Source organism: Arvicola amphibius, chromosome 9 (genome assembly GCF_903992535.2).
Source record: "Arvicola amphibius chromosome 9, mArvAmp1.2, whole genome shotgun sequence".
NCBI classification, from domain to species: domain Eukaryota; kingdom Metazoa; phylum Chordata; class Mammalia; order Rodentia; family Cricetidae; genus Arvicola; species Arvicola amphibius.
In genome coordinates this window covers 92,168,541-92,195,337 of record NC_052055.2, presented here as the reverse complement: position 1 = coordinate 92,195,337, position 26,797 = coordinate 92,168,541, and the positions used below count along the sequence as shown (strand labels likewise).

The following is a 26,797-nucleotide window of genomic DNA, read 5'->3' as shown; positions in this document are numbered from 1 at the left end:
CTGAGGCAGTAAGATTTAGGGAATTCTGAGTGGGGCTGAACTGGCACTTAGGATACCAAGTGATAAGTTGGCCCCCATCCCCGTGACTGCCTGTGCCCGGGACGGGGGTGATAACTGAGCAAGGGCTGCCCAAAGAGACTAGAAAACCTGTTTCAGCTGGCTGGGGTTGGGTCATCTGTAAAAACCTCTCCAGGTGATCCTGGTGTGAAGTTGTAACAAATATGCCCACGGTGTACAGTCCACTCGGGGATGCTGAGGCCTGGACGCTTGCACAGCCCTCAGACCCACCTTGGCCTCCATTTCCCAGTTTACCCCCGGGCACCTGGTTCTCCTGAAGATAAGGGAACACCAGCTTGTCTTCCGGGGTGGGGGTCTCTCTGGGGCTGGGCCTACACGAGAGACCACTAAATTCTTTCTTACCCGCTCCTTTCAGTACCCACCCCTTCCCAAGCCGCTGGCCTTGGCCCAGAAAAAATTAGAGGACTCTCAAGTGAAGAGACGTGGAGTTTATTCCAATGACTGACGGTGACCGCTGGAGGACTCCTAGCTCCCACTCGGAAGCAGAGGAATTAAGATGACCTTGGGAGCACGCTCCTCTCAGCCCACAGCCCACAGTTCAGTGATGCTTGCCCAGCTCCCGAGGAAGGGAGGATCAGGTGGAGCATTTGAGAGCGCTGTGGGCCTGGGGTCTCAGGTGCCCCAGAACACAGCCCATCCTGGACCGAGGGTGTAGGGAGACCTGGGGTTCAGCCACATGCAGCCTCAGCCGCCTGCCCACACTGTGGGGATCCCTCGGCCTTGCTGGCCAGGCTGTAGTAATAGTTGCGCATGCGTTGTTCCACGGCCAGGAAGTCAGGGCGGTCCTCCCAGCTGTAGGGGTGGGGAAACCAGAACACGTGAGCCGGAGGGCAGGAAGGTATTAAGGGGTAGGGAGTTGGGGGTAGACTTTCTGGGCTCAGAGGAGCAGGGAGACTGTTGGGTGAGGTCTTCTTTGGTGTGAGAGCAATGGCGTTCTGGGGTGTCCACCCCAAAACAAGTAGAGCTGTTGGCTAGTCATATCATATCGAGAGCTGTCCAGAAGGGTACAGAAACAGTCATTGACGGTCAGAGTGGAAATTACTGCCCACAGGGAACAGGAATACTGCATGCAGCCATGTTGGGTATGTGAGCCAGGCACGCACTTACATGGAGGTAGATTTGTGACTTGGGATGAAAGTAGTCGCTTAGTGAACAACCTTGACCAATGAGGAGCTGTTCGAGGAACTGGGGTGGGGTTTGATAGGCGCAAGCCTCTGCCTTGGGAGTACTGGGCGTTTGCGGAGGGAGCCTGCGTTACCATGAGTTGAAATAGGATGAATGGACCTATCCCCGTCAGCAGGACTGTTTCAAAGTCAGTGCCGTGTCTTTTGTGAAATATCGCATGCTGGGTTGTCAGGTTTCATAATCGCTATAAGGTGATGCCTGTGTGGGTGTCGCCCGTCATCTGCTCCGGGTGGGGCTGAGAGATGGGAGTTGAGTGTGCTAAGTATGTGGGTCCTGCACAGGTGGCTTCCCTGAGATGTGGGGCGCTGGGCGTTTCTTGTACAGGCTGAGGATTAAGTGCTGGAAATTCCTGCTGGGCGTGGGACACTGACAGCATGCTGGGTGACAGTGTGACTATGGTGATCTAGTGCCATCAGATCTGAGTGCTGGCGGTGGCAGGGCCCATGGCTGCGTTGCATGGCCAGTGTACCGGACGGCGATGGATTAAAGGTAGAACACAGAGAGGCTGACACACGGGAGCGGATCTTTGAGTGGATAGAGCTAAGGTGACCCTGATGGGGCATGAGGACTACTTCTCCAGCCCCAGGACTGAATGACCAGACCCCCTCCCACCCGGAACTCACTTGTAGGTCCAGCAGTCGCTCATAAGTGAATACATTTCGGATGGACACTCTGGCGGGCATTCCATCCTTTTGCCCTGCTTGATGAAGTCCAGGACCTCGGGACCCTTCATTTTCTGCTCAGGCCAGGGACAAAGGCATGTGTGAGGAACCAAGGTCCCACACATCGGTCCCCCTCCCCAGTCCACCACAGCCGAGTTCTGCCCAGCCTACTTTGTAGGGCTTCTGGCCGTAGGAGAAAGCCTCCCACATGGTGACCCCATAGCTCCAGACGTCGCTGCGGCTGGAGAACTTGCGGAAGTTGATGCATTCTGGTGCGTACCACTTCAGAGGCCACTTCCCAGCAGAACGGGCCTAAGAAGGGGAGGTGCTGCTAGGACAGGACCCTGGGACCCCCGGCCCACCAGCCACGTCCGCCTAGACACCACTGGGGTGGCACTCACTGTGTAATAGCTGTCATCAGCACCCAATGCCTTGGACAGGCCAAAGTCACTGATCTTGGCATAGTGCCGATTGACCAGTAGAACATTCCGGGCTGCCAGGTCACGGTGCACGAAGTTCTTCTCTTCCAGATACTTCATGCCCATGGCTACCTGGTGCAGCAGTTCAGCAACATTGCTGACGGGGATCTCCTCCCTGGGTTAGAGGGCAAGGTGGAGTCAGTCTTGTTTCCGATGAGCCATAGGTATAGCACAGAAAAACTGGGCAACAGCAAGGGGCCTGGCATCTAGAAAGTTCTTGTTGGCAGTGCCAGATGCTCCATAAGCATCTGATGTACATAGGAGCCCTGGGCACAGACCCTGCTATCACCGCCATGGGTGCACATGGGGAAATAGAGTCAGAAGCACACACGTGCACGCACGCACGCTCTGCCCTCCCAGCTCCACCCTTCCCACCCTGTGAGCAGCCGACCCCCCAGGCTCACTTCTTTCCAAGCAGGAACTTGTGAAGGGGCCCGCCGCCCGCCATCTCCATGACCAACATGAGGGCCTCCGCCTGGCACACGCCGATGAGCCGCACGATGTAGGGGTTGTCGAGCTGGTGCATGATCTCAGCCTCTCGCATCATCTCGTCCTTGTCGGCCTTCTCCGTACTGTGCTTCAACACCTTGATGGCCACATCGATCTGCTTCCTGCCCAGGGCCACGGCCGCACATGTAGCGCGGGTGTGAACTGGGCAGGCACCTGCCACACCACCTGCCTCTCTCATCCCCCGAGTTCTGTAGCGCACCCTCTGGCACACTCCCCGAGATGCCTGGGACAACCTCAGCCTAAAACACCTCCCCAGGGAATAACTACATGTATGGCATGGCCTGTCAACACAGGGAACAGGGATACCCCCTCTGCTAGAGCTTCAACTCAGCCAAGCCCTTTCCTAGCATAAGCCAGCCTCTCCCTCTCAGGGGTCCCCAGGCTTTCCACATAACCGTCCAGCATGTCACACCCAACCCCAGCATGAGTCTGCTTCTCAGACAAGATACCCTAGTTCCCACTGCTCCCGACTCTGATGCCCCCACCATGGAAGAGGCGGTTGGTCGTACTTGCGCATCCGGTAGACGCCCTGGCGCACTGAGCCAAAGTTGCCACAGCCAAGTTCGATATCAGCCACAAGGAGGTTCTCGCGCTTCAGGAAGAGCTTCTTGTTCTTGAGCTCCTCGGGGTCACTGTAGGGACTCTCGTACACGCTCGTGTCCATGGGCATTGGCCGCGGCTTGTCTGGGGACGCTGCAAGAGCTGGGCATACAGTGGTCAGAAAAGGAGGGGGGAGGGGGATGTAGAGGCCAAGGGAGGCTCCGTCACACCAGACACATGGCCATAGGCCATGATTTACCCACCCCACAAGTGTCTGCATGCACCAGGATATACAGACATACAGACAGCTGGTATGTTAGGTATGGGCATGACTGTGCACGGGACAGACCCTCGCCAATGGCTCTGGCCGTGTTGCCTCTTGCTAAGTCCCACACAGCCCAGCCAGGGTCCCTGCTTTCAGTTGGGCATGAGCCAACCCACACCTCCACCTTTGCCAGCTTACCTGGTTCAGGGGTATATCCATCCGAGTTCAGGGTGTCAACTCGTCTCTGAGGCTAAAAGTCACACGGTCAGCAGCAGTCAGCCAGACTGGTGATTCTCAGGGGCCCCACTCCTGCTGAGGACACCCCAGGGACCAGCCCCTCCATAGCCATCTTTCCTCCACCCCAGCATCCCTGAAGTCATCCACCCAATGCCCAAGTCTCAGCTCCGAGGGACCACAGGCTCACCTGAGTAAATGTGGACGGGTGGGCTGGGAGGGTGGGTGCAGCAGCTGTAGGGGGAGAGAAGAGACAGTGAGTATGGGAAGCCGTCTCCTGCATGCTAGTCCGCCTCCAGCCTCTGTCTCACCTCCAGCGCTGGCACTGCTGTTGGGGCAGACCTCCTTCAAGCGGTAAATAAGCCCGTCTGCCTTCAGCTTCAGGTACTCCACCAGCTGCGGAAATGGGTGTCAGGCGGGGCCTTCTCAACCCCCAGGAGCCGGGCACCCCATCACAGGGTGCTCCTTGGAGCATGGCCGGCCTACCTGCCAGAGAGTGTCAAACTTGGTGCCTTCGGGGATGCAGAACTTGCCCGCCTTGTCCTGGCTGATGAGATAGTGGTACACGGTTTTCCCATAGATCAGGGACAGTGCGTATGTACCCTGCTCCTTCCGGGGCCTCAGCCTGAAGGGGAAGGAAGGGTATCCATATCCTCCATAGCAATGGAGGGCCTCCTGTGCCTCAGTTCCCTCTACCTACACACATGCTATGGGCTCCACACCCAGAAGCTCACAAAGCAGCAGCAGATACTGAGAAAGTCACGGATGGGTGCCACTAATCTTCAGCATCTTTATGGTGACCGTGGGAGAGAGGGGCAGAGACCAATGGTAAGTATACAGGAAACATGAGGTAATGCAAAGGCAGACTTGAATCCCTTTGTAGGGGAACACTGATGGCCCACAGTGGATATGGAGCCAGGGGCATGGGTCACCCATACATAGGAGCCACAGTGTTGAGATACTTGCTACCCACTGGGAGACAGTCATCCTCAGAGGTACCTAATCATCAGGGGTATATTCAGCCATGTGCTTTGCTAACCATGGAAAGAACACAGGGACCCATAATCCTTGGGTCTATACACATACGTGCATACAATGCCCATCATACCTGCATACACACACACACACACACACACACACACACACACACACACAGAGCAAACCCCATGGCAAAGTCATTCAACACCTCAAACAACACAGCCTCATTGAAGGAATACTTGCCTACCCATGCATGGCACTCAGCCACTGTGGTGGTTTGAATGAGAATGGCCCCCATACGCTCATACATTTAAATGCCCGGTCCCTAGATGATGGAACTGCTTGGGAAGGATTAGGAGGTGTGGCCTTGTTGAAGGAGGTGTGTCACTGTAAAATGGAAGAACTATGCCAAGTCAGAAGTCCTTCATTTGGTCGCTGCATCCAACACACCTTTCCATACCCAGACTTCTCACATCTTCTTCCATGGTCTAGCCTGGTAAGTACCCCAGAGCACCTAATCCTCAGTTTCCCACAGCCTGCCAGTGGTGTGGGAGCTCCTTCTGTCTGTGTATTGCTTTTATTGGTTAATGAATAAAGAACTGCTTCGAGCCTTTTGGCAGGGAGGAACAGAACTTGGTGAGGAAAGCTAGGCTGTATGCTGGGAGAAAGAAGGGCAGAGTCAGAGAGATGCCATGGAGCCTCGGCGAGAGTTAGACATGCTGAAACTTTGCCCATAAGCCACTGCCACATGGCGACACGCAGATTAATGGAGATGGGTTAAATTAATATAAGAGTTAGCCAATAAGAAGCTAGAGCTAATGGGCCAAGCAGTGATTTAATTAATACGGTTTCTATGTGATTATTTTGGGTCTAAGCTAGCTGGGCAGCCAGGAACCAACAAGCAGGTTCCCTTCAACATGCCAGATCTAGTCTGGGTCCCACAATTTGTGCCCCACCCTAGTCTGGTCACCTTTGCCTACACTGCAGCCATGTCCTAGGCCTTCACAAGGACCTTCACTACCTGCAATCGCCCACCAGTTGCTTCTAAGCCACCTTCACCACCCACTAAGTATCCAGACTTCCTATGTCCTCCTCCAGGGTCCAGCCTCGTGAGTACCCTGACCTCCCCCCATCCATACCTTTTCCCTCCTCCACGGTCCAGCCTAGTGAGTGCCCTGACCTCCCCATCCATACCTTTGTCCTCCTCCAGGGTCCAGCCTCGTGAGTGCCCTGACATTCCCATCCATACCTTTGCTGTTATCCACTAGATTTAGCCTGGCTCCCCCAAGCCTTCACTGCAGAGGAGCTCCAAGCTTGGCCCAGGATTGTCCCTACCCATCCTCCAAACCACAGAACTCTCCAATCATAGCCAGCCTTTCCACTCAAACAGATCTTCTCCCACACTCCAGGCTTGGGACAGGAAGCACGTCCTGTACACGGCCCAGTCCTCTCTGTCCGTCTGACTTCATCCATCCAAACCGTTTCCAACCTCTAGACCCAACCCTCCCCACACCTTCTCTTCCCCCCACCTGCAACCTGCTCCATCCGTAACAAATTCCGAGCAAAGGAAGTCCGTGTGCCCAGATTTCATGACAAGAATACCAATATGAAAGGTCAAGGCAGCATCTCCCCTCCAGAACCCACCAGTCCTGAAGAAATGTTTGCCAATGACAATTACCCAGATCAGAGGTTCTCAGTCTGTGGGTCATAACTCCTTCAGGGGGTAGAACAACCCTTTCGCAGGGGTTGCCTAAGACCATTGGAAAACACAGATATTTCCATTAAGATTCATAACAATAGCAAAATTTACAGCTATGAAGTAGAAGTGAAAATACTTTTATGGTTGGGGGAGGGGTCACCACAATATGAGAAACTGTATGAAAGGGTCGCATTAGGAAGGTTGAGAACTATTGGCCCAGATGAACTCCAGGACACAGAATTCATTCAATCATAAACCTCCTCTGAGAACTCAGGGAGTTTAAAGAAGACATGAAGAACAAACAGCTCGAGGAAATGAAGGAGGAAGAACTCAAGGAGAATGATCACCTGAGTGATGCCCAAGAAAACACAAGCATAAGCCAATGGAAATGATGGTGATGATCCAGGACTTGAAAATGGAATCTAATCAGGAGAGAAAGACATGGACAAGAACTTAAGACAGCAAAAAACCTCAAAGGAAAGCCTCACAAGTTGAATGGATCACCCAGAAGACAACTATCAAGTCTCAAAGATAGAACAGAAGATTTACACTAAATCAGTGAGGAACATGAAAAAAAATAAAACAGGAAATTTGGGACACCATCAAGGGGAAAGGCCCTAGAATTATAGGCATAGATGAGGGAGAAAAATCCCAAGTCAATGGCATAGAGCAGATCGTCAACAAGATCACAGAAGAGAACTTCTCCAAACTAAGGAAAGACACACAGAGAGATAAAAGAAACACACAAAAACACTCAGAACACTACACAGACAAGACCAGAAAAGAAAGTCCCCATGGCATATCCTAGTTAAAACGCTAAGCATACAAAACAAAGAAGGTGTAGTGAAATCTGCAAGAGGAAAAACACAGGCCACATATAAAAGAAAATCCATCAGAATAAGAGCTGATTTCCCAATGAAACCTTTGAAAGCCCTGAGCACAGGGAAGAAAGAAAGAAATAGCCCTCCAACTTACAGTCTAACTCTGTCCGGTAGGACAAAATATCAAAATATTTAAAGTACAAGATTTTTTACTATTTTTTAAATTGTGCATATGGGAGGTGGGAGTGTGCTTGTGAGTGCAAAAGCCTGTGGGAGCCAGAGGTGTTGGGCCCCCCTGGAGCTGCAGTTGCAGGTGACCATAAACCACCCCTCAGTGGGGCCAGGAACCAAACTCAGGTCCCCTGAGAGAGCAGTACATGCTCTTAACCGCTGGGCCATCTCTCCAGCCCTGCATACACTCTTTTTCTCTTTTTTTAATCCATCAGCAGCAGAGTCCTGGAGAGAACAGCATCTCTGGGGAGACCTACAGATCTCAGTGTGTGGTGAAAATCAAAAAGCAGTTCCTTTAAGGGGGTCCTGGGAAAGGAGCATTCCCTGGGGGAGGAGGCAGAGCCATGGTCCAACCCGGCAGGACTCAAGCACCTGTGAGAAGGGAGGCCCTGGGAATGTCCCCCCAAAGGCTTCTTGAGGTGAAGACTGGGCTTTCCGGAGTCATTGAGAGAGACAACCACAAACTTTCTCCACATTTGGATGCCTGAGTGACTTTGGCTGGCATCTGGATAACATCTATGCACAAAAATCTTACACCCAGGCAAGAGCGCTGCACCTGGCAGGGTTTCCAGATACCCAGCAGAGTTCTTAAAAGATCTTCAGAGGGCCTTCAGCTTTAACAAACGCATGAACAGCCATAAGACCTAGCCAGTCGGATACACAGACACAAAGGCACACAGAGATCAAGAGCTGACATCTTGTTCACGCCACTGCTTTGCATGTATTAACTCATGTGATCCTTTACACAGGCCCCAGGCAGGTACCACTACAGGACAAGCTGAGGTGGTCGAGGTAGCTGCTTCAACACCCCCCCCCCTCCAGCCTCGACTTCTCTGGGTATGAAGCCTGGGCCACACCCCTCACTAATTCCTTCAGTGGTTCTCTCTCCAACATGCCAAGTCAGCAGGACCTTTGCACCTGCCGCTGGGTTTGTTAGGAGCACGCTGCACCCCAAAACATCTTTTCTATGTTGTTTGGTTTGGTTTTCTGGTGTGGGAGTTGAACCTAGTTCCTCTTGCATGCTAAGCCACGGCTCCACCAGGAGCTCCTCCAACCCTTCTTCTGAAGCTCTCCTTTCCCCTTCTCACATTCGGAAGCTGTCTTCTTAGTAAGCCCCCTTCAGCCGCCTCACCTAGCTCTGGAGCCCCTTCCCCCACAGCGTTCACCACCATCTGACAAGGGTTCTGTCAAGTTCCTGTCCTCTTGAGACAATCACCCCTGTCTAGTCATATCATTGCCTGCCCCACATCCAAACAGATGGCAATAGTTGGGCTCAACACAAACGCACCAACTTTGGAGTCTTTCCAGTTCACTGTGAGGACGTTAGTATATCAAAGGACCTCTGTGCATGTGCACACAGCCATATTCACCCACCAGGCCCATGTGCACACTCAGGTCTCCCCACCTGGCCCCCAGGATCTCAGTCAACAAGCTCCCAGCCCTCATCACCTGGACCCCCGTGCCCCACATACAGGAACTTGCCGTCTGTCTGCGGGCCAGAATAGAGTTTGCGTTCGGCCTCCTCGCGAGTCAGGCTGCTGTGGTACCAGGGCATCCGCTCATGGGCTGTGGTGGCAATGAGCTTCTCCACCTGTGGGGCCTGGCTGATGATGGCCTGTTCTAGCGCATCACCCTGAGAAGGAGCGGAGAGGAGCATTGTGAGCGTGACCAAGTGGACAGCCACTGGAACCTGCTTACATGGTCTTGACTCTCCAGAACCCACCCTACTCAGGCACAACTAGGGTGCATCTGCAAGCTGGAGAGGGTGGCCTCCACCAACACGAAGGTCTCCCTCCTAATCCAACCAGGGAGGCACCGTAAACCAGGCCTCACCTCCTAGCCCGGCGGAGTTCGTCAGCTTCAAGATCCTATACGATTTCTCGCTCAGGTATAGCATGTGCTATGTCCCTGTCCGCCATCTTTCTGTAGGGCACAGGCCCGCCCCTCATGATCCTCTCTGTCACCTTCAAGCCCAGGAGGCACCTCCACCTTTGGTCTTTCATAGATGGTCATAAACCACAGCATCACTCAGGCTGCTCAAGACAAGCTACCACCATCGCCACCAAGCACAAACCTACAAGTCCTCCCTCCAGGTCACAGGTTCAACCAAGTCCTCGGCACCCTTGTTTCCAAATCTTTTTTTTTTCTTTTTTTTTTTTTTTTTTTGGTTTTTTGAGACAGGGTTTCCCTGTAGTTTCTAGAGCCTGTCCTGGAGCTAGCTCTTGTAGACCAGGCTGGCCTCGAACTCAGAGATCCGCCTGCCTCTGCCTCCCGAGTGCTGGGATTAAAGGCGTGCGCCACCACCGCCCGGCCCCTTGTTTCCAAATCTTGAAGCATCTTGCAAGCCATAACGCCCCGCCCATGCTCCGGCCCCGCCCATCTGACCACGCCCTCACCTCTAGCTTCCAGGTCTGGCGCACGTAGTCGCGCACCATGGCGTCGCGCAGGCAATCGAAGACCCCAGGCTGCGGCTCCAGGCCTGGCGGCCGGTTGCATGGTTTACGAAGATTGCAGGGCAGCCCGTCGGGGTCTTGCGAGTAGAACTGGCAGAGCTCTGCTGGGCCGCAGTGCGCCTTCCCGCCCGCTATGGCGTAGGTGCCGTTGAGTTGGCGCTCGATGGGAAAGTGGTGGAAGCGCACATCGTGCACCAGCGACAGCACGTAGCCCCCCAGCGAGCGCAGGCACTGGCGCAACAGGAACAACCCGTCAGCCATGCCTGCCAGCTTCAGGTGCTCCTCAGCCTCGGCGCGCGAGATGCTGCCATAGAAGAAGGGCAGGTGCGCCGCCGGGTCGGGCATCGCAGGGGCCCTGTGGGTGCAGAAGGCGTGGCGTGACCGTCAGGGCCTGCAGACCGCCCCAAACCCTGGCATTCAGGGCCAGAGAGAGCCCACGAAGATAGATACCTATGGAGTGTAGCCAGAGGCGCTTCATCTTTGCGCCGGAGTCAGTTCCAGCGAGAAGTGGCTGTGTCCTGGGCACCCACCCGAGTTTGACTTTTCAGAAACTTGCACACAGAGCATTCAGACACCCTGAACCGTCCCTTCATTTCCCCGAACAAGTGGTGTTGTTCTTTGTGTTTCAAGCTTTATGCTAAGGATATTACATATAAAATGTTGTCATTCCCTGCCCTCTTGAAAGCCACACAAGTGGAGGAGGCAATGGTCAGTAATGTGATAGAAAGGAATGACCATTACCGTTGCAGATTGAGGTCAGGATTTTTAAGAGTGAGGTTAGTGAGTAAAGAGCTAGAATGGCCACCTCCTTCGAGCCCAGAGCAGAAGGGTGAGGGGCAGCTACCTCCTCAAAAAACATGAGCGGAGAGAGTCAGGCAGAGCAAAGCTAATAAGCAGTTCATCCGAGAACCTGGCCCCAGCCTTCCCCACTTCTCAGCGGTGCCCTCGGCCTCTATAATTCCCCTTGCCCCGCCCCTCGGCCATGCTGAACCAGTGTCAGAAAGCACGAATTAATCTGAATACCCATCTATAGAGAGGTGGTTAAGAGTCAGGATTTAACTCTAATGTTATTTCTGATGCAGCCATTTAAAAAAAATGGGGTGTGTGGTTGGGGAAGAAAAGAAAGAAGTGGGGGGAGATAAAAGGAGGGAGGGGGAGGCAGGCATGGTGGTTCCTTTCTGTAGTGCCAGCATTTGGGGGAATGGGGCAGGAGGATCACATGAATTCAAAGTCAGCCTGGGATGGGTGGATGGATGGTAGACAGACAGACAGACAGACAGACAGACAGACAGACAGACAGATAGATAGAATCTGATAGACAAATAATCTATAGGTGTCTACCCTGAGGTGCCTGGAGTGATGCCAGTATCCTATGTTTTGTTAGGGTTGGGGTACACCGGTGTTTGAATTCATCAAAACTCAGTGTGCACTTAAGATTCAGGCATTTGCTCCCCCAGGGAAAACCACGCAGTACTGAGCCCCAGTGCAGACCTGCATCAGAATGTTCAGGCTGTGATGGGCGCGGTGACTGTAGTGCTGAAAACCATCTACAGTACGGACAGGACAACGAACAGAGAGGGCTGGGTAAGAAGGTTGTCAACTCTTGTTATGCACAGTAGTCCTAGAAAAATCTCTGCAAACACTGAATTAGTGATAACTGAAGAGCAAATACAGGCTTAGAGTCCCTGGCCACGTGACCAATATGTAACTATTGGGGAGGGGAGATGAGGTGGGGTTTCGTATAGCCCCGGTTGACCTTGAGCTCACTATATTGCCGAGACTGATGAATTCCTGCCTCCACCTTCTATGAACTGGGATAATAAACCTGTGCCAACATATGAGGCTTAAAGGTATACCCTGGGCTGACTTTGAACTCATGATCCTCCTGCTTCATCTTCATAGCATTTGCCTACCAGTAGCAGGTTCCCATCACAGCTGTGTGTGCGCGCGCATGCTAGTGTGTGCATGCATGCGTGTGTGTGTGTGTGTGTGTGTGTGTGTGTGTTTCAAATCCCTTATTGAATACACATTGTTTGCCTAGAGCCGGACCTCTTTGGCAGAGCATCTGCCTGGCATGGGAAGGCCCAAGAAATGTGCCACCCGACAAAAATGAGAAGCAGAGCCCCATACTGCTCATGCTCGGTGGTGACGTGATTGGCAGTGACTCAATATTCTTTCCGTTCTGTGTATATCTGCAAATCACGGGAAAACACCATATTATTTTGAGGATTGCAAAGTTTAGCCAGCAGGTGAATTCTCAAATACGGAATCTGTGAATAATGAGGGCCAAGCTGTGTGATAAGTGAAGTCAGTGTGACCTGCAGAATCCAGGAGGTGACTAGGAGAGGAAGACTCAGTCTTTCCATTCTGTTTTGTTTTTATGCAATGCTGGGGGAAAATGTTAGTTCATCATAACATTTACTTGTTATCTACTAAGCTGACCCAGGAAAGCCTCCTGGGCATAAACTGATAAGGAAGGGGCCCTGTACTTCTTATACAAACAAAGGCAGGGGGTAGAAGGATAGGCTTGGTAGCTGAGGAAGGCTGCGTCTGCCCTGAGTATCCAGGGATGGACAAGGATGGAGGCGGAAGCTGAGAAAGAGACTTGGATGATACTGAGAAAATTCAGGTCAAAGCTTCAGTCTGGGCAGCTGGGGGCTGCTGATCACATGGCACGGGATGGGAAGCCAGGCTTGAAAGGCCTCTGGATGGCCACCACCAACAGTCAGTGGCAAGCAATGATCAGAAGCCCACATGACCAACAGTGCTGTCTGTTTCTACCTGGAGAAGGGTGATGACACACGCCTGTGATCTCTGCACTTGGGAGGCTGAGACAGGAGGACTGAGTTCCAGGGTGGCTTGGGTGGAATAGAGAGATAAGGCCAGCTGAGATTGTGAGAGACCGTCTCAGAAAACCAAAAATGAAAGGGAGGGAAGGGTGAGAGGGAGGATCTTTTGATTTTTAAAATCGTTTATGTATATGAGTGTTTTGTGTGCATGTATGTCTGTGCACCATGTATGTGCCTGGTGGCCATGGAGATCAGAAGACAGCTGGAGTTATAGACAGTTGTGAGCCCCAATGTGGATGCTGGGAATCGAATCTGGGTCCTTTAGAAGAGCTGCTAGTGCTTTCGACCACTGAGTCATCGCTCCGGCCCCAGGAGGACCTTTTAAAAAAGTCTTTCAAGAGAGCATTCCATGAGACTATTTGAAACAAGTCACAGGCTCCTTGGTGGAAAAAAAAAATGGAACCTGACAGAAAAACCTCCATGGGAGTGTTACAGCGATTGCATTCATAACTGTCCAGAGTTGGAAGTGATGTAAATATTTCCCAACAGGTAAAGAGAAGCAGGTGCCTACAGAGCAGACGGCACAGCAGCATGCAGAGGGAACGAAACAGGCACAGCGGCTGCAAACCGGGCTGCAGTCAGAACTGCAGTGTGGAGACCATGTCAGTGGCCCCGTTGGGAGGGGGCGACTACAGGAACCTGAAGGAATTGGGGAACAGTTCACAGTTTCACAGAAGCAGTCTCTGGATCGCACACATTCATCAGCGCAGAGCTCTTCCATAGGGTGGTCGGGAGACCACTGTATGTGTGTGGGCTGGAAAGGCAGCTGGGACATTTAGACATGCTGCACAGGCCAGCCATCACGGAAGGGCCAGGTTGGCACCACTGCCGTCTCCACCTCTCAGACTTCAACCCCCCTCATCCAGCCTGGTGTCCTGTTCTGCCCTGGCTACTCCAGCACTGACACCACTATCAACAGGGTGTGTGGTACTAGGCAATCACCTAAAGCCCCTGCTCCTCCATGCCAGGTCCTCTGAGTGATGGGTATCCTGTCCCATCCCTCCTGTTTGGTCTCACATCTCGCTGGTCCTTATAAACTCCCCGGCTTAGCCCCTTTGGCCCTGATACTTCCAGTTTGTATCCCCTCTCTCTCCCTCCCTTCCCTTTCCCCAATTCCCTCCTCTCTCTTTTCCCCAAGCCTTCTTCCTTTACTGTCAGTAGCTCACAGCTGGACACCCACCTCTCCCCAAGGCCAGATCTCTAGCCTGATGTTGGTTTGTGTTGCCATCACCTCCTTTGCTCTCTACCAACGGTTTCTATTAATACGAACTGAGATGCAGATCTCACTCGCAGAGTGCCTGTGGTTAACTGCGTCCCCACAGTCTGTTTCCACTTGAGCTGAGCTCTGGGGTCCGCAAGCTGCTCCTAGGTGATGCTTCACCGCAGCCTCTTTTGCTCGAGAACCGTCATTGGATCAAAACTCCTCCACCCTCTACTCCAGCCGGGTTGGGTTGCTTGCTTCCCTTGGACTCACTTCCGGATGTTCATCCATGTGAACATCTACTGAATGTGCCCTCCCTGGCCCTCTCCATCTCTCCAAACCCAGCCAGCTCCTCCTGGGCTACTCCTGATGCTTCTCCACTACAGAGTGCAGGGCTGCAGGATAAGGCAGTGGGGTGGGGGTGGGGCTTTTCTGCTGGGGAGGTGTCTGTGACAAGGCTGGTCTCTGAAGCAGGAAACTGTGGCAGGAAGCTGTCAGTCACGTGGTTTGAGCATCTCTGTCCCACATGGCCACAGATGCAGCTTGAGGTAGTCAGAGCTTGGTTGCAGAAGAGGATCTGGGAAAGTCTGGCTCTCAGTGTCTAGTCCAAGGCCACAAGTCAAGCAAGACTGGTATCTGAGACCAAAAGTCAAAGGGGCTCAGAGACAGGAGTTTGCCCTGCTTCTACTTCACCTGCCATCCCTCTACTAGTGACAGCCATTATAACAATCATGCCCTCCCTGCCAAAAGGCAGTTGTGGGGGGAGAGATGGGGAATCTCTGCATCCACCTCCCTGGCCTTTCTGGTCCATTCCTCATTCTATTCAAGCAACATGATGACCAAGTCTTTAGAGACACTGTAGCCAGAGATGTTGAGACCAGTGGAGGAAGACAGGCAGAAGATGAAGGGCTAGGAGCAAGACGCTGGCACAGGTCTTTATGTTGTCTCCCATCTGCAGGCCAGGCCAGTGTGGCACAGCCACACCCATGAGCCGGTTTACCTGCAGCCTCTTAATGTGAACCAAGACTCAGGGCCAGTTCATCATCCCCTATCTGTCCTGAGTTCAAACCCACCAGGACCCTGGTCCAGCCTGGGCTGACCAAGGGCATAGTCAGGGGAGAGCAGATAGGGCTTGAGTTAAGAAGCCCACTATGGTCTTTGTTCCTTCCCATTCCAGGATTCTAGCCACATATTCTCATGCAGTCCCCTGAGACACGACAGTGGGGGACAAGTGGACACGGCCAGACTGTGAGCCTGGCCACCGGGGCTGCCTTCCGCTCTGCAAAGTGGACACTGTTGCCATCAATGACCCCTTCATTAGCCTCACTACATGGTCTACATGTTCCAGTGTGACTCTACACATGGCAAGTTCCACAGCACAGTCAAGGCTGGGAGCCGGGAACTCATCACCAGGAAGGTCATCTTCATCTTCCAGTGGGAGAGCTCCCCAACATCAAACAGGATGATGCTGGCGCCGAGTATGTTGTGGGTTCTGCCGGTGTCTTCACCACTGTGGGTAATTATCTCTGCTCCTTAGGCTGATGGCCCTATATTCACAGTGAGTGCAAGCCACAAGAAGTGTGAAGACTCACTTGAGATCGTCAACTGCACCACCAACTGCTCAGGTCCCTGGTCAATGTCATCCATGACAACTTTGGTATTATTCAGGGACTCATGGCCACACTCCATGCCATCACCACCACCCAGAAGACTATGGCTGATCCCTCTGGTAAACTGTGGCGTGAGGCTCTGAGGCTGCCCAGAGATGCATCTTCCCTGCATCCACAGGCTTTATGAAGGATGTAACTTATCCCAGCACTGAGTGGGAAGCTTGCTGGTCTTCCACGTGCCTACCCCCAATGTGTCTGTTGTAAATCTGACTGGCCATCTGGAGAAAGTTGCCAAATCCAGTAGCATCAAGTAGCTGGTGAGGTAGTCATCAGAGGGTCTCCTGAAAGGCATCCTGGGCTACCCTGAAGACCAGATTGTCTGCGACTACTTTAACAGAGGCACACATTCCTCTGCCTTTGACAATGAGCTGGCATTGCCTGCAGTGACCACCTTGGCAAGCTCATCTCCTGGTATGACAAGCTTTAACCACCCAACTATATTCCCATCCCTCCTCCCCCCACATACATATTCTCTCTCTCTCTCCTCTCTCTCTCTTCTTTCTCTCTCTCTCTCTCTCTCTCTCTCTCTCTCTGTCTGTCTGTCTGTCTCTCTCTCTCTCTCTGTCTCTCTCTCTCTCTCTGTCTCTCTCTCTCTCTCTGTCTCTCTCTCTCTCTGTCTCTCTCTCTTTCTCTCTCTCTGTCTCTCTCTCTCTCTCTCTCTCTCTCTCTCTCTCTCTCTCTCTCTCTCTCTCTCTCTGGCAAGTTTCGAGACAGGGTTTCTTTGTGTAGCCTTGTTATCGTGGAACTCACCCTGTAGACCAGGCTGGCCTTGAACTCAGAGACCCACCTGCTTCTGCGTCCAGAGTGCTGGGATTAAAGGTGTGCACCACCACCTCCTGGCTCACACTTTATTTTCTTGAAACAAGGCCTTGGTGTATTTCAGGCTGACCTTGAACCTGCGATCTCCCTGCCTCTGCCCCACAAGTGCTCGGATTGCAGGCATGCATCATCATACTTGTCTCGCGCACTTCCTCTCCCCCCCACTCCTCCTCTGACCCCCCATCCTTACCCAGAGGTTCCCTGAATCCCTGTTTGCTTAATTCCTAGGCCACCTTGAGCTCCCCACAAGCACAGGTACTCGTCACTCGGTAGGGTGCCATCTTGTTTACATGGAAACCGCCAGTGACCTCAATTAGATGTACTGAATATGCCACAGGCCCCTCCCTGGGTCTCCTGACTAGGATAGATTTGAATCACAGGCTCTCGGATGGATTGAGGCTGAGAACTGAGCTCCCCACTGCTCTTAGACTAGACCAGGGAAGATGCTCAGAATTGTGGAGCATGGTCTACACTGACCCCAGGTGCCCAGCACAGAGCCTGGCTCCTTCCTGTGTTAGAACACCCACCCTGCCTTCTCTCCAGTCATGGGAGCCTCCTTAGTCTACTTGCTCAAGTCCCGCTGTGGGGCTGTAGCAATCACAGGCCGAGCTCAGGGCCTCTGCACTGCGTATGCCCTCCTCCTCCCCTTCATTCAGGTCTGTTCCTTGACTTCCCTCTAGCACAACCTCCTCTCTGCTCTCCATCCCAAGCCCAGCTCAGTGTCCATCACTGAATAGGGTACGTCACTAAGTATGTATCAGTATGTTGACATCTTTATCTCCTGCGTGCTACAAGTACAGAATGTTTGCATTTTCATTGGCCACGAATACCAAGGGCCAAGAAGGACAACAACTGGCTGTGATGGACGGGGAACCCCTTCAAGAACCTGGCAGACATGAGGGTCACAGGAAGGTCTGGGAGTAGACGTGGCAACTTCCCCCACTAGCACTAGCACACAGGGCAGAGTAGACCTATCAGGGGCCTTAGGCTACTCACACCCTTGCCCTGGCCACATGCTTCAGCTTTTCAGTTGCTCTTCCTTGCTAGAGTCTCCATGGTTCCCAGGTCCCCACCACCCTCCCCAGGCTGCATCAGGTACCTAGGAAGGGGAGCCCCCCCCCACCTCCCACATCCTAGCCCTGATGGCCACTGTGGTCACATTTGACTGTGCCTGGGTGCTCGAGGCCCACCCACTCACTGCCACACTGGAACAAGGCCAGCCTTACAGGACCATGTGACGTCCTTTAGGAGCTACTCCACTTACCCTGCTCCTTGGCACCATTTCTACATGGGAACCATTCCTCCCATCCCTCAGCTGGGGAAACTGAGGCTCAGAAAGGCTGATGTCATGCTCCCGTTCTGACCCACAGTCTCTCAGGACCAGCAGAAACGGACACAGATGTCTCCAATGAGCATTCGTTTGGAACAGAATCCAGAGTTGATCCAAGTCCCTGGGGTCTCCATATCCCCGAGGACCCTAACACTGAAGTTGAATTACTTGGACTGTTAAGGTCTAGAGAACTGGGCTACTGGGGGCCAGAAATGGGTCTCCAAAGCCGGCACTCTGAGCATCTGTTAATTGCTGAGACAATGAACCTCCACCCCCTGCAGCCAGGTGAGTCCCCCAACTGCAGTCCAGGTGCTGGGGACTGTAAGCAAGGCGGTTTCTGTTCTCTGGTCTCGAGCTATAGGACAGTATAGGACACTGGACACTGGACACTGGACACGGCTCTGAGGAGTTGAGGGACTGACGGGAGAAGGGCTGTGCTGTGTGTAGCAGGGTGTTGGACAGCATTCTTGGCATCTGTCCATTGCATGCCCGGATTGCCCAAGTCAGTATCAAAACCATCTCCAGACAGTAGCAGCTGGCCCTAGAGACCGGGAATGTCAATTGTATCTAAATCAGAAACTCCCCTTCCTATCACTCTCAGACCTGAGCAGGGTGGTCGGTATGGGGAGGTCCAGATGCTGCAGTCCCCCTGGAAGCTTCCAGAATCCGTGGAGATCAGAGCCTGAGACCATCAAGAGCTAATGATAACAGTTATCACCATCAAATAACAACCAATTATACGGCCCCCACTAGGTTCCTGACCGCTGATGTGTCCCCTTAATCCCCATGAGAACCCCGTAAAGGATCCATAGGATACAGAAGCTGTGGAACCACAGAGAGGTGGAGTGACTTGCCATAGGTCACACAGCAAGTAAGCAGCAGGCAGACCCAGACGGACCCAGGCCCCCTGGCCCTACAGAGTGAACTTCAACCCCATCCAGGCTGGGTACCTGCCAGAGTGGCAAAGACTGGTGAGAAACGAAAAGAATCTTCGGTTTGTCAGAGGAACCTCAGCAGGTGGCACCGAAGATCCTCCATCCCAGGAGTTACAGACCCCAACTTTTCAGAAAGGCCTCCGTAAGCACCTACTGTGTGCTTGACGGCCTAACTAAGAGCAATGAACATCCTGGTGACCTGGTCACCACACAGACCCCTGCTATTTCCAGCCAAGACATGCCTGCTGGGAGCAGCCTCTTACAAACAAGCCAAGCACTTAACAGGCAGCCACATTTGTATCTGCTTTTAACGCGCACACAAATCAAGGCTCAGAGTGGCCAAGAAACTTGACAAGGACACACAGCTATCACGCAGAACTCGAATGCTTTGCTTCTGACTCTGCCTATAATTAGAGCCTGACCCGAGTCCCTCACCAGAGCCGCTGGCATTTTGTTGCTCAGTCTCACAATCTTGTTGCACCAGCCTGCTTTTTGTCGCTTCCTGGAGCCAACGAGCTGTCCCAGCAGGAGCCCAGGGACCCAGAAAGCATCTTTGCCCAAACACATGATAGTGCTGGCACCCCATGGGTGACCTGCTTCCCCAGGGGTGCCCATTCGCTCCATCTCCACTACCCAGTTCAGTCCCTTAAATCCTGCTCATCCCTCCTAGTGGCTTCCTGGCTCACAGTCACCACCTTGTCCTTGGCCACTGACAGCTGGCCACCTTCAGGACTGGCTAACCACAGCTCAATCCCGGCTGCCTTACAATAATACGTGGTCAAAGCCAGAAGGCCACCTGTGGACCTGTCCCCACCGCTAGGGCCTACACAAGTCCAGCCTCAGCCCCTGTGGTCCCTACCCTCCTCACACAGAAGGTAAAGGATTGGCAGCCACCAGCTGGAGTCACTCACACTCCCTCCAGTCACCCTGGATGGTCAAGGTGCCAAGGCATGGGACAGAAGCCAGAAGATGGTCACTTACCTGGACACCCCCGACAACACCACAGCTCACAGGGCACGGCAGAGCCTAGCCGGAAGGCCTGGTGTCCCCGTAGATCTTTTTCTCACCAACAGGTTTCTCTGCAGCTCAACCTATTTCCTTGATGCAAAGACAGGAAAGAGAGCTGTGTTTGAAGTTGACGTCAAAGCAACAAAATGCTGTGTGCAAGGAAAATCACAGGCCACATGCCCCTGGCGGGGCAGAGCGCATTTCCGGGGCCCTGCAGTGTCAGCCGCAAGGGGTTGGGAACTGAAGAGGAAGGTGAGGATTGCAGCAGTCAAGACTCCTAGGCTCCCCGGTGCAGGCTGCTGTGCACAGTGAGCCCCGACCTGAGGGAGAGAGGAAGGGACCTAGAGTGCTCGGGGAGAGAGAAATTCTGGAAAGGAATCTGAGTGCATCTGTCCCAGTCAGGGTTACCCCTACTGAGGTGAAATACCATGACCAAAGCAACTCGGGGAGGGAAAGGTTTGTTCAGCTGACACTTCCGCAGTTCATCATTGAAGAAAGTTAGGACAGGAACTCAAGCAGGGCGGGAACCTGGAGACAGGAGCTGACACAGAGGCCGTGAAGGGTGTTTCTCACTGGCCTGCTCCATGTGGCTTGCTCAGCCTGCTTTCTTACAGAACCCAAGACCACCAGCCCAGGGGCAGCCCCACCCACAATGGGCTGGATGCTCCCCCCATCAATCACTAATTAAGAAAACGCCCTAGAGACCTGCTACAGCCCAAACTATGGAGGCATTCTCTCAGTGAGGTTTCCTCCTCTCGGACGACTACAGTTTGTGTTAAATTGACAGAAATCTTGCCAGCCTAGCACCCAGCTTTCCTCATCCAAGGGGACACATACTGAAGCTGGCCTCTGGTAGCTCCCTAGAGGAGCGACATCCTTACTCCACAGGCAGGCTAAAGCTGATGGGGGACCCCACTTAGGCACTAAAGCTGGGGTTGGTGAGTCCACTGGAACTCCAAAGCTAAGCTGATGTTCATCTAGAAAAACCCAAGATGGCAGGAATGTTCCAGAGGTGCTTTGGGAAGACTTGGCCATGGGGTTGAGACATGCAGACAGGGGTTCCCCCACAGCACCCACACACTTCAGTCCAGCCCCACACAGGTCTCCCATCTTAGCCACAGCTTCCTCCCTGTCCTGTTCTCTGATGCTTGCCCGGCCCCATCATGGCATCCACCCACCCCCAGGCCAGGAGCCACTACCCATATCTAGCCCATAGCAGTAGCCTGCAGTGCCCACTCCAGTGCCCCGAGGCCTCTGGGGGACTCTCTCCCCCTGCCACTTTCTTGCCACTCAGACAGACACTCGGGAAGGTGTTTGAAAGTCCATCCAGCTGGTTGACCTTAGGGATGACCTCTCCTCTCCAGCAAGAAACTCTCTGACATGGGCAGTGGGCGGTGCTCCTGGGTGCCCCAACCCAGACCTCCCTTCTCCCATTGCTCCTCACAGGGCTCTGCTGTGATCAGTTTCCTAAGACCCCCTCCCAGTTCAGGAGGAGCCTCCCCTGGCCAGGGTTCTTCTAGTTGACTTTAAACCCTCTGGGCTCTCCCTTTCCCCACAGACTCGTGAAGTCCAAGGGTGCAGAAGGTCTTTGTTCCACTGCTCTGTTCCTGCAGCCAGAGAAAAGCCCGGAGACTGGAAAGAGAAATCATCATCAAACTCACACAGAGCAGGAAAGAAGCAGCCCATGTTGCAAGTATTTTACAGTTCTATGTGCCTTCGAATCCATTTTCTGACAATGGCGGTAAAATAAAATGAGTCAAATAATAGATGTAGTCAGCAGCTCACGCCACTAATCTCAGCACTCAGAAGGCAGAGGGAGAAGGAAGACCTTTCCCTAAGTTCGAGACCAGCCTGAATTAATGGACAATCCTGTCTTTAAAAACAAGAGAGGGCCAGGTGTGGTGACACACTTTAATCCCAGCATTTAGGAGACAGAGGCAGGTAGATCCCTGTGTGTTTGAGGCCAGCCTGATCTACGCAGAGAGTTCCAGGACAGCCAAGACTACACAGACGAGACACTTTCTGGAAAATAACAAAAACCAGAAGGGGCATCAAGGTGGCACGGGGGTAAAGGAGCCTGCTGCCAAGCCTGGCCTCCTGAGTTGGACCCCCATGAGCCATATGGTAGAAGGAGAGGAGTCATCTCCTGTGAGTTGCTGTCTGACCCCCACACACGTACCATAGCATGCACTCACATGTACATATGTGTACATACATGCATAATTTTAAAAAGCCGTTAAAGCAAAGCAGAGGGCTGGCAAAATGACTCAGAGGGTAAAGATGCTGGCAGGCTGAACCTAGTGACTTGAACTCCATCCCGGAACCCACATAAGGGTGGGAGGAAGAGAACCAACAGTCAGGCCATGGCACAATGCCCCCCAACACATCTTGCATGTATACACACAGACACACACACACACACACACACCACTAAATACACTAAGCAAATAACAGAGTGAGAGAATATGAATGATAGAAAAAATAAAAGTAGCATAGCCAGGTAGGATTGTCCCCGTGGCTCACACACTGATGGTCACAGGACACAGGAGGATAAAACTTTGCAAATTATCTGGAGGAATAGGGCAGCCTCCTGGGCAGCTGGGAACTGCACAGGCTGCATGCACGTGGGCTCACTGACTGGGTGGGCAGACTCCCTTGGCTGGATGGGAACTCCAGGCCTCTCCAAGCCACAAGCCTCGCATCTGTCTCCATACCCCTTCCTGTCCCAGAGACCTGTGACTGGAAACTGTGTGATGGCAGCTGCTGCTTTGTGTCCACCTCTCTGAGAAGAGACTGCAGATCGCAGCAGATAAGGGCACGTGTGTTCAGGGAGGGTGGCAGGAGGGAGGTGCAGCCTTTGAACTTCAGGGGGAAGAACCGATAAGTGCTTGGGAACCTGGCCTGGAAAGTTGTGTGCTGAACATCTAGAGGGTTCCAGTAACTGCTCACCATGTACCCAGAGACTGGGAAGAAACTGATCACATGTCCTCACACCTCCAGGTTAGTGAGGCTACGTGGCTTCCTCCAGAAGGGCCCTGTGTGCAGGTAGCTGAAGCCAGGTTTGGCTCTACAGCTAAAGGAACACCTGGGCTCAGGAGGGAAACATCTGGCAGATGCCCTGGGAGGGGATGTGGGAGTCCCCTCTGTATGCCAAAAGAAACTCTTGGCTTGTGATAGGGCAAAAGAATAGAGCTAGGTAGGGAAAACTAAACTGAATGCTGGGAGACGGAAGATGGAGTTTAGAGAAAAGCCATGTGGCCCTGATGGAGCCAGACAGAACTTTATCCTGTGAACCACAGCCATATGGCGATACACAAATTACTAGAAACAGCTTAAATTAAGATGGAAGAGTTAGCCAATAAGAAGCTAGAGCCAATGGGCCAAGCAGTGATTTAATTAATACAGTTTCTGTGTGGTTATTTCGGGGCTGAGCAGCTGGGAACCAACAAGTGGCCTCCTACTACAGGGAGAGAGTGGAGTGAGTCTCAGCCTTCCAGACAGGCCACATTGAACTCTGCCCCCATCCCCCAGGCACAAGGACAGCCCCCTCCATCAGGACCCCTCCTGGATTGCCTCCCCACACTGTGACTCAAGTGCTTTCCCTCTGGGCCTGGCTAGGGTGCCTTCTATCCCCTTTCTTTTCTATCTCTTGGGGCTATTATGAATATTAAAAGAAGCCTGGAGCCGGGCGGTGGTGGCGCACGCCTTTAATTCCAGCACTCGTGAGGCAGAGGCAGGCAGATCTCTCGAGTTCAAGACCCACCTGGTCTACAAGAGCTAGCTCCAGGACAGGTTCTAAAGCTGCAGAGAAACCCTGTCTCGAAAAAACCAAAAAAAAAAAAAAAAAAAAAAGAAGAAGAAGCCTGGAAACAAATGCCACCGGTGATGGTTACTCCTCATTGACAACATCTGGAGTGAGCTACAATCCAGAAATGGAGGGCACAGCTGTGAGAGATTTTTTTTTCCTTGGTTTGAAGTGGGTGGATCCACTTCTAGTCCAGACCTTTTCAGTAGGAAGACACAGGCATTTCCAGATCTTGAGGTGGAAAGAAACACCTTTAATCTGGGCCACAGCTTCAGCTGGCAGCCTATATAAGGCCATGGAAGAAGGAAACATTTGCTCTTTGCCTGCTTGCCCTCGCCTTGCTGGCCCATGCATTCCTTCACTGGCATTGGAGCCTGCTTCTTCAGGATCCCAGCATCTACAGAAGACCAGCTGAGACACCCAGCCTTGTGCAACTGAGCAACTTCTGCATTCTTGGACTTTCCGTTGGATTAGCTGGACTGCAGCCTGTAAGTCAGTCCAATAAATCCCCTTTATATACATGGAGAGAGAAATTCGTTCTATAAATTCTATTACTCTTAGGCTGGAGAGATGGCTCAGCGGTTAAGAGCATTGCCTGCTATTCCAAAGGTCCTGAGTTCAATTCCCAGCAACCACATGGTGGCTCACAGCCATCTGTAATGAGGTCAGGTACCCTCTTCTGGCCTGAAGGCATATATTGTATACTAAATAAATAAATAAATATTTTTTTAAAAAAGTTCTGTTACTCTAGAGAACCCTGACTAACGCACTGCCCATTGTTGCCATCCTCATCAACATCACCGTCCAGTTCCCACAATTTATGCTGTGCAGCCCCAATGGTCCCTTGCACCCTCTAGGGGCAACTCTGAGGTACTGAAAGCTGCCAAGCACCATGTGGGAGGTGATTTTAAAGATAGGAAGTGACCATCATCCCCAGGCAAATAAACCCAAGCTAATAAATCTAAAGAGAACTGATTGGTCCCAGCAACCACTTGCTGTGCCCTCCTTGAGGGCTCATCAGATGACTGGCTCCTTCTGCAACCTCCAAACCATCATGACAGTTGCCAGTGTCTCTGAGTCCAATACCTATTTCACCCACAGGTCAGCTTATCCCTGTCCAAGGTACCAAGGGCCTGCTGTAGCCATGGCAGATGCTGATCTCTTCCCTTGGAGGTAACACCCTGATGGAGAGATAGACTTAGCAAAAGGATGAAGTGTTCCATGGAGTGCCTCAGTGCCGAGGAGGAAAACACTAGGAAGTGGAAGATCTAGCTATAGGCAGGTCATTTGGAACATGGGTCAGGGCAGGACTCACGAGGAGACACCTAGAGCCAAGAGGCTACAGGAGACAATGAAAGAGGTGTGGGGAAGAGGGAACAGCAAATGGGACAGGAATGTGCTGTGAGGTGGGGTCTCTAGCCCTGTTGTAATGGCCTGTCCTGTCTCTTTAAGCCCCACCCACTCCCCCCCCCCTTCATCGAGGCAAGCAGATCTTCCTTCTGCTTCCAGCCTGAGCTCCTTCCTTTCTCTTTCTCTTCCAAAGAGGCAGCTTCTGCCTCTCTCTCTTCTCCCCCTTTTCCCCTTCCCCCTCCTCTCTCTCTCTCTCTCTCTCTCTCTCTCTCTCTCTCTCTCTCTCACTCTCTCTTTCTCTCTCTGCTCTTCCCCCATCTTCCCTTTCCCCTTCATAACACACTAAATAAATACCCACTCTCTCTCTGCATGGCGTGCCTATCCGGCTCCATTTCTCATCCACTGCGGCTCCTCATGGGACTGGCTGACCCGCCAAAGTCTCTCACCCGCCATGCAGTTCCCTGCCTAGGATCCGCTGCCCCTTGTGGCTTGCTACCCACTGCTGCCGCTTGGGAACTGTGCCATTTTATTTTTACCATTACACCGGTAACTGGAGTGTTTGAGAGGCAGGGAATATAATTCGATTGGTAGTATTTGCTTAACACGCACAAGGTTCTATCCCAACGCCACAGCGCCACATAGTGGTACATACCTGTAGTCCCAGTACTTAGGAGGCACAGACCAGAAGTCCTAAGTCTGGACTGTAGAGACAGACAGCTTGGTGCCTAAGAGTGCATGCTACTCTTGCAGAGACTCCGTGTTGGGCTCCCAGCACCCACTCAAGACAGCTCCACAGGATCTAACACCCTCTTCCAGCCTCTGTGGGCACACATGCCCACATACAACCATGCACACCTAAGAAAATATAATCTCAGATGTTCAAGGTAATCCTTGGCTACATAGGGAGTCTGGGGTCAGCTTGGGATACACAAGTCTCTCAAAAAACAAACAAACAAGACAAAAAAATGTGTTTGGTAATTATTGCCTAAGTAGTTGAAAATTCCAGGGTTGGGCTTCAGGGCAACCTGCTCTGGGCTCCACTGATGGCAGCAGGGTTGTTCACCTCCCACCTGTTGGCTTCTCTCTCTGTTGCATTTTCTTCCTGGGCTTCAAGATAGGGAGTTACTTCAAGTCCTGTGCAAAGAGAAGGGATTTTTCTCAGTATTCCCCGAAAATGCCCCCCCAGTACAGCGCACAGGCTGAGTGGGCCCCATCTCTGTTCCTGAATAGTGATTCCCAACCAGTCTCCGAAGCCAGTGGATGAGTGTGGGAGTGGCCAGGTCAGGCACGGGTGGTTGGAAGGAATGCAGAGGATTCTGGGAAGGCAGAGAGCAGAATGATCATAAACAACTGTTTAAATAAAACAGTCTTCTTTTCTATTGAGCAGTCCTAGGTGAGGGTTCATGTGATACAACAGCCTCACAAAGGATGTAGCCCGTGTTATAGAAACAGGCTAGGAGTAGACAGACGGGAGACTTTCCTAGGACATGGGGGAAAGCAGAGAGAACACTGCCATCGCCGGGCTGGACTCTAAAACCCCATGCCATCTGTTGACTCAGCCACACAGGGACAAAGGGCCTGGATTCCCACCAAGTGAGGGGAAAATCAGGTGGAGGGGATCCCTTTGGGAAAGGTGAAAAAATGAAGTAGACAGGGTGAGCTGGCTCCCACAGGCCCACAGGCAAAGGGTGCTCT

The 26,797-nt window shown here is 52.6% G+C and overlaps 1 protein-coding gene across 2 annotated transcripts; it reads right to left on the bottom strand.

Annotated features, from left to right (window-relative positions):
- Positions 1-565: 565 nt before the first annotated feature.
- On the bottom strand, positions 566-20,038 carry LOC119823041 (tyrosine-protein kinase ZAP-70). Of its 2 annotated transcripts, none has more exons than XM_038342790.1 (13): positions 19,921-20,038; positions 10,079-10,490; positions 9,155-9,315; positions 4,440-4,578; positions 4,265-4,349; positions 4,144-4,187; positions 3,918-3,969; positions 3,424-3,616; positions 2,809-3,015; positions 2,327-2,519; positions 2,097-2,237; positions 1,887-1,999; positions 566-870 (listed from the first exon to the last, which is right to left on the bottom strand). In XM_038342790.1, the coding sequence occupies exons 2-13, from the start codon at positions 10,478-10,480 to the stop codon at positions 747-749; spliced, it is 1,854 nt and encodes a 617-aa protein (XP_038198718.1). In that variant the 5' UTR covers positions 10,481-10,490; positions 19,921-20,038; the 3' UTR covers positions 566-746. The 2 variants fall into 2 exon arrangements, with proteins under 2 accessions (XP_038198718.1, XP_038198719.1); XM_038342791.1 differs by having other exon boundaries at positions 3,424-3,607.
- Positions 20,039-26,797: the final 6,759 nt, after the last annotated feature.